General features: G+C 36.5%; 1 protein-coding gene across 18 annotated transcripts in view; it reads left to right on the top strand.

Annotated features, from left to right (window-relative positions):
- Positions 1 to 13466, top strand: part of Fktn (fukutin) — a 110377-nt gene that overhangs the window by 79223 nt on the left and 17688 nt on the right. For 14 of the 18 annotated variants that reach the window (XM_004848180.3, XM_087184223.1, XM_087184220.1 and 11 more), the window contains one exon: positions 4887 to 13092. In XM_004848180.3, coding sequence (XP_004848237.1) covers positions 4887 to 5100 — 214 coding nt within the window. In that variant the 3' untranslated portion in view covers positions 5101 to 13092. Of the gene's footprint in view, positions 1 to 4886; positions 13093 to 13466 lie in introns of those variants that run through there. The other 4 variants (XM_087184219.1, XM_087184224.1, XM_004848181.4 and 1 more) reach the window with 2 other exon arrangements.

The raw sequence follows: 13466 nt of genomic DNA, 5'->3' as shown, positions 1-13466 counted from the left end.
CCTTTAAAAATATAAATCAAAAACCAATGAAGTTTTTGATGAATAAATATTGACATGTCCACAGTTGTGGTAGGAGATTTTGATATATGTGTGTGTGTGTGTTTGTGTGTGTGTGTGTGTGCACGCGCGCATTGTACTGGGGATTGAGCCCAGGCGTTTGCACTGAGGTACATCCCCAGGTGTTGAGACAGGGTCTTACTAAGTCACTAAGTTACCCAGACTAGGCTCAAACTTCTGATCCTCTTGCCTCAGCTTCCCAGAGTGTTGGAATTACAGACATGTGCCGCTGCACCTGGTTTGACACTTTCATTTTTTTTTTTTTTGGTACCGGGGATCGAACTCTGAACCTTGTGCTTGCAAAGCAGGTGGCAGAACCACTGATACTTTCATTTTTAAAACTCCTGGTCCACAAAAGAAGAAAAATATTGACAACAAAAATTAACCAGTTATATAAATCTTCACAATGGTGAATACACTTTCTTATTATCTATATACATAGAACATTTACAAAAGTTTATCATGCACTATATCATAAAGGTAATTTTAATAAATTCCCAAGCATTAAAAGTCATCCGGTATGTGTATGTAGTTATCCACGTGAATGAATTAAAGGAGAAAAAATACATAATTGTTTTAGTAGATGTCATTTGTGACCATAATGGAATTAAGTTAGTAATTGACAATTAAAAGGCTTTTTTAAATCTGTAAAAACTTTAAAACACCCTCCATAATAATAATGTCAAGGGCCGGGAATTTAGATCAGTGGTGCCACCGCCTGCCTCGCAAGTGCAAGATCCTGAGTTCGATCCCCAGTACCAAAAAAAAAAAAAAAAAAAATTAATAATAAGGTCAAGCAGGAAATTTTATAATAGAAATTACAAATTTCTATTAATTTTTTAGAATTAATATAATTTATAAACTTCCAGAATTAATATAATTCTATTATAATAGAAATTATAAAATTTAGGACTTAAAGATGATGAATGTACTATATACTAAAACTTGCAGGAGGTAAAGGAGTAAAAATAAATTTATAGCCTTAAGAACACTTGAGTATGAAAAATACATGCAAAAAATTAAGCATTTAACTGCAGAAAATTAAAGAATAGAATCAGTATAAGAAAAGTGAAGGGACCAGGGATTTAGCTCAGTGGTTCCGCCGTCTGCCTCAAAAGGACAAGGTTCCAAGTTCGATCACCAGAACAAAAAAAAAAAGAAAAGTGAAGAAAGAAAACAAGAAAAGAAATTATGAAATAGAAAGACCAACAATTTCAAATGCTTGTTCTTATAAAGGATTAATTTTTAAACTAATAAAATAACTGGACATCTAGCAAGATTGGTGGAACAAAAAAATATAATATTCAGTGCTCAAACCCAACGTGTGTGGGTCTTTATGATCTAAGCTGCATGACAGTGAGTCTCTATGCTGTGAATAACTTTGGTCAATAAATGACAGGTAAAATGCGAAATGATAAGTCTTTGTAAACAAATATAACACAAAAGCAACTCAAGATCCATATAACCTCTACTCACGAAAGAAATTGAATTAGTAATCAGAAATCTTCCTTTCCCCCTCTTTTCTCTACCAGAAGACACCAAGACTTTAGAAAGTTTTCAGGAAAGTTTTATCATGCCTTTACAGAGTAAATTACCCCTAGATTATGTAACCTGTGTCAGAAAAGACAAGCCAGGTGCTGTAACACATCTATAATCCCCAGCACCCTGGGAGGCTAAGATACATGTTGGCAACTTAATGACTTAGACTTGGTCTCAAAATAAATAAATAAAAGAGGCTGGGCTCTCACTCAGTGTTAAGGCCCTGAGTTCAATCCCCAGTACACTAATAACAACAAAAAAAAAAAAAAAAGGAAGGGAGAAAGAAAATTTAGCAACTCTTTTAATGAGACTAATAGCAACACTGGATATGGACAGCACTGGAAAGTTTTTCTTTTTAAAAAAGAGCAGTTACAGTTTAAACAAATACAAATGAAAATATCCTAAAGGAATAGAATTTTGTAATGTGACTGTATTGGTATAAATTTCCACGTTAAAGAATTAAAAGGAGAGGGAAAAAATACGTGATTATTTCAATGACAAAAACCATTGATATGTGTCATAATTAACCAAAAGAAATTAAAGGCCTTTTAAGCAAACTTGGATTAAAAGGGATCTGGAATTTCTTTATCCTTATTAGGAGAATATTTCAAAAACCAGTGAGCAATCATATTGAAAGACAAAACTTTAGAAGCCTTCTCATTAAAATCAGAAAAAAACAATGTATGCTGACCTTGCTCCTGTTAAACAGTAATGCTGAGGGATTTAGGTACTGGCACTGGAATAACAGATAAAAAGAAATTAGGAGTTAAAAGAAGAGATAAAATTGCTCATGAGAATAAACCTTCTGTGTTGTTTTGCAGAAAATTCCTGTGGGGGGAAAATGCCTGTGTTGCTCCAACTCTAGGGTTTAATGCAGACTTACATATAAAAAAGGTCAGGTCTAATAGTTGATGGTGTCTCAGTTGCACTTAGCCTAGCTAACTAGTAATAGTAAACCCTGTGTTCTGTGACACTGGAAGCACTTCCTTTTCATTTAGCAATTATGTTCATAGATTGTACAATAAAACTGATGAAATTAACCACTACCAAGTAGCTTTACAGATTTTAATGATTATCTGTGAAAGAAATATTTTACTCCAAACTGTATAATTCTAAGTGCTGTTTTATACAAAAATAAAATGATGTAAAATTTGTATGAAACAGAAGAAATTTTTTGTGTGTGTGATAGATCCCTTAAACTTGTATCCTGATGAGTTGCCTTAGTGGAAATTTAAATCTTGTTTGCATTTTAGATTCTATTCTAGGGCTTGTACTTTAAAGTATGAACAACTCAGCCAAGGTTAATCATAGCTTTAAACCCAAGTTAAGATTGCAGACCCATGGTATAATTAAATCTTAGTCATTATTTGCTGGTAACCTGGACAGAGTACATGGCATGTGCTGTTTGTTCTGTCACTCAACCCTCCCTTTCCTCTCCACAATCCTACTTTACAATTACTTTTCACATTTTAGAGTTTATCTTTTCTTTTCTAGGAAGCTAGGATTTTTTTTTTCCTGAGTAAATTGAAAAATAATTGTGGAAAAGAAAACCACAGAGAGTTTAGGGATGTTTCTGTTCAGGAATAAATATTAACATTTGACTTGAATTGTCTTTGCATTATTTTCACAGTTTATATAAAGTATTTTAAATGTTTTGGTTTTGCTCATAAGTCCTTCACTGGTTAACAGTGCTTTTGCTAAATCCGTAGTGTTTTCTTCTACCCTGTCTATTCAGATCTGTTTGTTTGTTTGTTTGTTTTCTTTCAGCTCTTTGATGAGACTATAGAGCAGTGATGGTGAACCTTTTAAAGCTTTCAGTCATATAAACCAGCCCACTGTGGCACACATGCCATAGGTTCACCATCACTGCTATAGAGGCTAATATTTAAAAGAAAGGGATTTCCCAGCCTGTGTTGCTATATCACATAGACCATAATTTCTGCTTCATTTCAATTTCAGTGTGTGAACTTGACAGGATGAGACAGGTGGTCATTCTGCTGACCAGCAACTGATTGGGGAGGGTGGAGGCTGATGATGGATGGATATGTCTGAGGACAAAAAAAGCAATTCCATGACTATGAGTGTGCAGAGTAAAATTGGGACCAGCAGATGGTAGGCCTAAGCTGTATCTTATTTCTTTCTGAGCTATGAGATTTGCTGTGGCTGTCTTTCCACAGAAGCCAGCTGGGACTGCCATTAACTGCCAGCACCCCTTCATTTTTGTAGAAGACACTTGTTGCTTTCTTTAGAATTTGTTCAGCCTCTCACTTTCATATATGGCTTTATGTTCATTTGGTAGCAAAACATGATACTGGAAAGCAGAATATGTGAGAACTGACCTTTCTGTGGAGAACATTCCTATTAGGTCCCATTTCTACAATACAGTCACTCTGAAATCTGGTTTTTCCTTGTTCTTTCTTTGATCTCTGATATTTTAAGTTCCTGTGGTTTCTCCTATTGCCATTGCAGGTCTCATTACTGACAGTTGTTCCCGTGTTGTGAAGAAAAGAAACATTTCTCAGAAAAAAAAAATATTACAAGGATTAAATCAAACATCTGTTAATTTTAGCTTTCCTATATATTGAATTTAATTTCTTTGATCGAAAATACTTTTTAGAAACATATTTTGGGTTTAATTCCTACTTAGCTACTAATTGACATAGGTCTGCAGTAGATACAGTTAAATTCATTATAACCAATAGTACTTAGTCTGGCTTAAAGATGTTCTTTATAATTGAGAGAAAAGAAATGCAGAAAATACAGGTAGGATCATATAAGGTATGGAACCAAAGGAGAAGGTGGGAGTACATCTTGGAGTCATACTTATTCTGTATCCTTAAGCAATCCTGGTTGTGCAAGAAGGGAAAATAATCATTTTCCTTCATCTTTTGATTACTTTGTTTTGATACCTCTTCCCCCAGTGATTCCAACAGAAATCCCAGGGTTGACCTTTTTTACCCAACTTGGTTATGTTCCCATCTCTGAACTAGTCACTGTAACTTACTGGCCAGACCTGAGGTTTTGTGTTTTTTTTTCACCTATCTCTAAAGCTTAAAAACAGGCTAGCTCCTCCACAAACATATAGAATGGAAATAGGGGAAGAATATTAACATTAGAAGAGGAAAGGGATGCTGCACAGTTAAAAACACTAAATATTCTCTCGGTCCCCAAAGCTGTTAGTGGTAGAGGGCTGTCCTTAAGTCAGGAATGTATTAGCATCTGGGTTCTTTAGCTAGACCTCCCATTATCTAAGCCTAACTCCTCCCCACATTGCTTTTATTTTGTTGCAGATATCTATTTCCCAAGTTTACCCTGTGCTGGACTGAGTTTGTAGACATGAAGGTCCATGTGCCATGTGAAACCATTGAATACATCAAAGCCAACTACGGTAAGGGCTGGAAGATTCCTATAAAGACTTGGGATTGGAAGAGCTCTCCACCCAATGTGCAGCCCAATGGAATCTGGCCTATTTCTGAATGGGATGAGGTTATCCAGTTATACTGAAATACTGGGTTGAAATGGGAGAATTTCTTTTCGGAAAAAGGAAAAGCATTTTCTTTTCTCACACATCTACTCATCAAACATAAGTGAGACCACCACCACTACCACCAAAAAAAGAGACAAGTTTGAAGACTCAGAGTCCTAACTCCTGAGCCATCAGATTTAGTTCTTGACAGCATTTATTGAGTTTTTTTATTGCCATTAAAGTGCTAGGTTACAATGGAGAATCAGAGATGAATGAGCAAATTTCTCCCTCTTTTTCTTATGCCTTTGGTAAGCAACCAGCTTTCCTTTGAGAGAAACTCCTCCACCCTTTGAAGAGCTGAAATAGAATAGGATATATTTTATAATGGTTTTTAAATGTTAAGTAATGTTTAGACTAGAAAATGAGCTCATCAGGCAAAAGCCAAGGAAGGTTGTACTGGTTAAAAAGAATAATCCATTCCTGTCCCCAGCATTTGAGCTGCTATGTTAGTGCTGCATTTAAGATTTTAAAGTCTGAGTTAATATTCAAGTGATCAGACTTATGTGGCACAAAGAAAGATCCTAGCAGATTCATTTTACAAGCAATTTGATGTAGAATTGATTTGGAACATGGGGCATTAGTCTATAAGTGAAGGTGAGAGCTTATTTCTAACTTGTCAAGATAAGTAAATTTCCATACACTTACTATTTTCATATTTGAAGTGAGAAGAAAGCTGATGCTTGTGTGATGCTTAAATTTCCAACTGTTGTGAGAATATTTTCTCTGACTTATGTTGGCGCTTAATGGCAAATCATTTACGCAAGACCATGCTACCAGAGTGATTCTGAGAGTTGCTGTTTCACAAAACTAATTTTCCTTATTTCATTCTCAACCACTGTTCAATAAAAATACGAGCTAATCATTGACATTTTGTATTTTCTGTATTTATAATCCTTGCACTTCCAATTTTAATGTTAATACTAAAATGTTAATAGAAATACCACTAATTTTTTGAAATAGACTCTCTGTTGTATTTATTCACCAATGATAATTCCATATATTTAATTTATGGGCTATGTATCAATTTAAGTGGACTAAAAACCTACCTGTTAATTTTCTTCCAAAAGTACCTAAGTCTTGAAAAGGGACCATAAATGGTGAACCTGGCAATTATTCCCCACCCTGGCTGATAATGTTGGTAAAGCTTGTGTCTATTTGTGTTCAAATAGTTGAATATTGATGAAGAAGGAACTCAGTCTTCCCTTCATTATTGAGTACTTCCACCGAGGATCCCTACAGTTTTCTTTTCCTCTTAAGGTCTGTTCCTGAGAGGGCTAGGATGGCTGTCTCACTCATGTTGTCACTATTCACTTGCAAGATGTATTCTAAGTGAGAGATAAAAGGACAATGCAGGAACAGTAATAAGCACTGTTCTTTTTCTTTGGAAAAGGAAGCCAAATCTTGTATCTTTTCTGTGTTGCTTAGGATTGCTTTTTGGAGCAGCTTGCCAGATTTTCCTCTAAAACTGGAGAATAATGAGTCTCAAAAATGGAAACCACTAGTATGGACAAGCCCTAGATTCAAGCCCCAGCACCTCAAAAAAAAAAAAAAAGTTTAAAAAAAGGAAAGCAGAACATCTGAGGGAATGGGCTGCCAAAACAGAGTTGGGGAAGGTAACCTGTACCAGCCCCTCCAACTTTTAAAACCAACATGAAAGCTTTCCTTGATGAATGGTAACTAATTGTCTTAGGGTGTGTTTTTAACACAAAATTCTTGTGTCTTCTCATAAATAAAGTAAGCAGGTTTTCAGGAGCTTTTTATAGGTTATTAGCAAATTTGTCCCAAAATGACTGATTGTCATCATCACCTTTCTCTTTGCTTGAAAACTAGCCCATAGAATTTAAAGCAAATTTTAAACCCAAATTTTAATTTCATTTGTCATGTGCCAAAACAATGTAGCAGAGCTGGGGATGTAGCTCAGCAGTGCCCGCACCTGCCTGGCAAGTGCAAGGTCCTAAGTTCAATTTCCAGTACAAAAAAAAGACAATTTAGTAGATGATCTTATCATTTCCTGGTTGCTGGGACAAAATACTTGATACCTGGAACTTAAAGGAGGAGAGGCTTATTTTAACTCAACAGCAGAGAAGTTTCTGTCCACGTTTGGCTGGCTTAAATACAGCAATAGCACGACAGAAGTGACCTGAGCTGTGTACTTCATGGCAGCCAGGAAGCTGAGAATGAAGGGAGGGACCCAGGAAGGGAGATAACACCTTCCCAGGTGATGCCCAGTGACCTCCATCTTCTGACCAGACCCCACCTCCTAACAGGAAGTCAGCTATAGTGCCCCTATAATCCAGTCACCTTTGAAACACATGAGGCTCTGGAGGCCATTTTAGATCTCAACTATGATACAGATGATAATATTTTGGGTAAAATCCACCCTACTTGGAGAAGACCATTTGCTTCTGCTCAGGATCTCACTACATACACTTCACATCTTCCACTTTCACTTTGGGACTCCCACCATTTGCCAACACATTTTACTCACCCCTCTTCAGCTGATTTCTCTAATCTCTTATCTCAGGAGTACAAGGTTCAGGAGTGTCTGAAACCTAGTATGTCTTGGGCCCTTTAACAGAGATTCCACATTCTTCTTTTACAAAGACCACAGGCTGCTTAAAGACCTTTTCTTGTCTTCCTTATGGTTCTACAGTCTTCAGCTCTTGAGATCTTCTGTAACTTGGGAGAATTAAAGCCTTTCCCGAGAATCAGAATGCTAGGCTTGCCTCTGAAAGTGATTGAATTGCAAGAAGGACTGTTGAAATACTCACGTATTCTGCTGAGTATTTGATTTGGCCCAACCAACATCAATACCTTATCACATCATTTTTCTTTCCTTGCTGGAGTAGGCCAACAGTCAATTCTAATCTGACAGCTTTCAGGTCCAGTTTGCCTGGTTTACTTGAAGAGGACTTCCTGTTAACTTGTTGGTAGTTAGGCAGCTATGGATGTCTCTAGAGAGAACATGAGAAGCACAATCTTTCTCAGTTGACAGCCAGGTAGCTGACAGCCAGGTAGCCACTTTGTCGAGCTCTAAGCATAGAGCACTTATCCTCCTTTCATCTGCTACAGCTGCTGCTATTTGGCCCCTGGAGTAAAACAGTTCCTAAAGTTGGGTTTCCCTGATCCCCTAACTATACACCCTAAAATATGACCACTAGGCAGCAGAATGTCTGCCAGCATCCCCCCCCCCCCGACAAAAGTTAATATATCCTGCTCTGGAATTTTAAAAGCTAGAAGGGGCTTTAGTCCAACATTCATTTTAGCCTTCTTATTTTATGACTAGTAAATAAGCTCAGAAAGGAGTAATCTGAGCAAGAAACAGTTCAGGCTAAAACTCAACATTGCCATGACTTCTAGTGCATTATTTCATTACTTATATCACAGCACAGCATCTTTAACCATGGTTGAGATGCTTGACAGAGAAGTTGTCCAGTGCCTTAGTGAGACTAAATTTCAGGGTATTTCTGCCATTCCCCACATAGTATCTTTTTGTTCAAATTTAGAACGTGAGGTGACAAAGAAGTTAAGGAGTGTTTGCTTTTTGTCCAGTATTCTAGAGCTACCTTCATATCTTTATCTGACAAACGCATTATTTCTAAAACAAAGCAGTTCATATCTGGAGACATCAGCCTTTTGTACCTGATTCACCTAAGCTTAAGATGCATCCCATTACTACTTTATGCTTCTACTTCCCTAAGGAACCATCAGCAGCAATCCACTAAATGCTTCCCCCCCCCCCCCCGGTACTGGGAATTGAACTCAGGTCCTTGCACTTACCAGGCAGTCATGGCACTGCTGAGCTGCAGGTGCAGCACCACTGAGCTACATCCCCAGCCCTTAAATGCTCATTTCAGAAGAATTCTTTCCCTTCCTAAAGCAGCCTTTTATGAAGGGCTTTCTGGCGAAAAGGATCTTTACCTGGTAGTCTTAGTCTGTTTCACCAGAGAAGAACAGTTAGAGGTAACTGGAGTGCTTTGTAGTGAAATGGAAAAAACAAAAGACAGAGCAGAGACTGACAATCTCAAAGCTGGGCAGAGACTGACAGTCTCAAGGCTGAAAGTCTAAGACCTCCCTCTCCTGCTAAACACATGAAGGTCACTGTGCCCAGAAGATAAACTGCTGAAACACAGCTGTCTACCTCCCTATGTTTTAAAGATAAACTGTAAAAAAACACATTTACCTCCACCTCCCTACCCTTTGCTAAGTTCTGCTTCTGTAAAATTCTGCTTGCTCCCCTGCCCTGGCTAAAGAAGAGATAAATATGAGAACAAACGGAGAAACAGGGCTCAGACTCTGGAAGGTGACTTCCACTTGGGCCCACTAGCTAGGGAATAAACCTGCCTTTCCCTTCAGTTCTCTGAGTGCCACTCTCTTCCTTGGTATGCCTGCCCTCCGAGTGCCATTTCGGTAGTTTTCAGGACATTTTTATCTGCTTGTCAGAAAGGAGATTGGGATACTAGCTTCAAGTGTTTAGACTGCTTTTAGTTATTTATAGTGATAGTCCATAAATGCAAATAGCTAACAATAGATTGTATGTGTTCCTTTTTAAATTTGTGATCCAAACCATTGTTTCTATTCTTGCACATCAGATAAATGACACATCAGATAGATGACACATCAGATAGATAGGATGGGCAGAATATTGCTTAGATACACAGGGTTTTATAGATTGAGTCCCAGAACAAAATCTGGGAAATATATCTGAAATGAGCTCCCCCTCTCCAGCTAAAAATTTCATCCAGTATCTCTAAAGCTGCAAAATTTTCCAAGTTTCCCCTTCTAGAAAATGAACAGCCTCTTTTCTCCTGAATCTTATGGATCCCTAGGAGAAAGCTCCCCTCAAAAATGTAGTAGAAAAAGTCCCACTTTCCTGCCTTCTAAAACTGTCGTCAGTATTAATAGCTCTAGGGTGCAGAAAAATCCCAGGTAATGACCAGTCAAAAGAATTCCTCTGAAGAAATGTCCCAGTAACTATTCCTCTTCCCTCTTTGTTTGCCTGTGTCATAAAAGTCTGGACTAGGCCACCTCTTAACATCTCACTTTGGGAAGGTAACATGTTGACATAAAAAGAATACCAGCTTTTGAGTAAGGGCTGAGTTTAAATGCCATTTACATTATGTGGTTGCCTCTCAGCTTCAAATTTAATTTTTAAAATTTATTTTTAGTAGAGCCCATTAATTTTCTAAAATAGGGCTTCAATGTGGTATTTTTATACATGTATATAACATTTTAATCATATCTGTCTCCCTGTTATTCTCCCTCATGCCCCCTACCCCATCTTAATCCTTTCTCTAGTCTAATAATAGTCATCCTCGGCTTTTTTCTTTTTAGATTCCACATATTAGGGAAAACATACAATATTTGTCCCTCTGAGCACAGCTTTTTTATTTTAATGTAATAGATATAGATATTGATAAAAATATAAAAAAGCAATATTTTATGAAAAAATAAAACTTTCATAACAACTAGAGAAAAACAATAGTTAATGCACTATGTACCATAATCTTTTTTTTTTTTTTTGGTACAGGGGATCAAACTCAGGACCTTGTCCTTGGGAGGCAAGCAGTGGCACCACTGAGTTTAATCCACAGCCCTGTGTACCATAATCTTAAAACAATGGCAAAATATTACTCAGAGTACAAGTCATAGACAAAAGACTCTTACTAAAAGAAACAAACAGATAATAGTATAAAACTTTCTTTTCAGTGAACAAAGAGAAACTAGTATAAATGAAACAAATTGGCATATATAATGAAATATTTTTGAAGTGACCGAATAGAAAATTTGGGGAATTATTTGAACTCCCTATCTCCCATTTCTCTATAGTACATTATATATATATATTTATTTTAGGTTCTCATATAAGAAAAACCATGCAATATTTAACATTATGTATCTGACTTATTTCACTTAACATGTTCTTAAGTTGCATCCATTTGCCTATCTTTCTTTATGGCAGAGTAGTACTCCCAAAGACTCAATCAAAAAATGGGCAACCTGATCTCTGGTACCAAAAAAAAAAAAGGGCAACCAAAATGAATAAAAACTTCTAAAAAAATACAGATGGCCAGTAAATACATAAAAAAAGGTTCAACATCACTGGGTATCAGAAAAATGCAAATTAAAACTACCCTGAGATACCATCTTACCCCAAAAGGAATAGCTAACTAGCATCAATCAATCAATCAATAATGCTGGCAGGTATGTGGGAGAAAGGAACTCTTCTATGTTGTTGGTGGGAATGCAAAACAATACAGTCACTATGAAAATTAGTATAGAGATTTCTCAAAAAACTAAAAATAGAAATTCAGTTTCACCCAGCTATCCCCCTTCTAGGTATCTTCCAGAAATAATTAAAATTATGTTACTGGGATACATGCATACCCATGTTTATAGCAGCACAATTTGCAGTAGCTAGATCTTGGAAACAGCATATATGTTTATCAGCTGAATGGATAAAGAAAATTTGGTATTTATACACAGCTTATTTTGATTAACATGATCTCCAGTTACATCCATTTGCCTGCCAGTGACCAACTTGTAATTCTTCTTTGCTGCTAAATACTCCATTGTGTATTTGGATCACATTTTCTTTTTCCGTGTATCCATTCATGGGTACCCATCAGTCTCAATTTCCACCTGAGTGAATTGGGAAATGATGCATACTTCTAAAGGTTTTTAGGAAAAAATGAAACAAAGTGCTTAGCCTCAGGTTTAGAAGTACTCAAGAAATGTGGCATTTCCTGGTTTTATGTTTCTTTTCTAATTATCATTCAAATGGGATGACAAACATTGTAGGTCAGGATACACTGTTTTACTCAGAAAGATTGCGTGACTGAATTTGCTTAAGAAAAAAAATCTCTCAGAGCATTATAGGCCAAATTATATAGCTTATAAATTTACAGACATTATAGTGTTGTCTCCTTCTCTAAACAAAACTTCTGTTTTCATTTTGTTGCAAGGCTGTTATCACCTAATATTTTGTGTTATTTTAGTTCATTTGTCCCAAGCAGCTCACTCTACTTCTCTAGACTTGGTTTCTGGCTCTTACCTGGACTTTTTTTCAATACCCTAGCTTTTTCCTAGACGTGAATCTTCACTGTAAATCCTGATTTGGAATACTTAGTTTTATTTCATTGTCTGTGGTGGCCTGGGATGTAGCTTGGTGGTAAAGCACTTGCCTAGCATGTACAAAGCCTGGGTTTAATCCTCAGCACCACAAAAATACAGTTTCTGTGCTGATGTACACCTGTATCATTGTTTAAAAAGGAGAACTGAAAACACTTACGTCCATTTTCTGTCCCAAAATTTGTGGTTCTTTCTCAATTAGGCAAGGATCAGTAGGCTCCATATGATGTCACTTTAAGCTATTCCACGTCAGACTTAATTCCTGATTGTAGCTTACAAGTCAGGTAGACCAATTCAGTGGTGATACTTTTCAAACCAGTTCTTAAAATAGTCAAGTGTAAGTTTTCTAATGAAAAATCTGTTTCTGTACTCTCTGAACTTCCCAACCTAATAGAGACCCTATGAAAATAGCCATTTGCCAGCTGAACTTGCTTCTATGTACTTATGAGTACCTGTCACAGAAGAGTTGGAAGGGAGTATAAGATGAATTAGAAGTACTGTATTTTTTTTAATTTACAAAATTTTATAGCTTTTGATTGTTTATCCAAAGCATGGAGAATAGTTCATGTGTTTGTTATGTGAAAATTATATTGTAGATCTTTGTGTGCCTTTTCCACTTCATAACTATAAAAACATGGACGTGAATTTTGTAAATGAAGGGATATTTTTAAACATGAGTACATTTCAATGTATGCTTACCAGTTTACAATTTGGTTTTGTCATCAGGTACAGACAGTTTGTGGTACTACTGAAAATACCTTTAATATTATTATTTTGATCAGAATTTGTAATATATAATTCATTTTGGGATGATGAATAAAATTTTTTTAATCTCTTGAGATATTGTCTTTATTTTATTTATTTATTTATTTATTTTGGTACCAGGGATCGAACTTGGGACCTTGCGTTTGCGAGGCAGGCAGTGGCACCACTGAGCTATATTCCTGGCCCTATTGTGTTTATTTTTGAAACTTAAGTAGAAACAACAGCCACTTACATTCATAAGCTGCCTGGTAAAAGAGTAATCTTACTTCCACAGAGAAGCCCTCCTTGGCCACCAATCTGAGAGATAAAAGTCTCATTGGTTCTGTTCTGTTTTGATGACAGCACCTAGCCTATGTCTGACATACTCTTGTTAATTTATTTATATGTTCATTGGTTATCTTCCCCTACTAGTTTGTAAATTTACAAGCTTATCCACCTTATTAATACG

This window comes from Heterocephalus glaber, unplaced genomic scaffold, assembly GCF_053883595.1.
Source record: "Heterocephalus glaber isolate CG9 unplaced genomic scaffold, H.glaber_assembly_v1.0 deba00001481, whole genome shotgun sequence".
Lineage (NCBI taxonomy): Eukaryota > Metazoa > Chordata > Mammalia > Rodentia > Bathyergidae > Heterocephalus > Heterocephalus glaber.
Note: the sequence above shows the minus strand (reverse complement) of the source record. Positions and strands in the feature narration are given on the sequence as shown.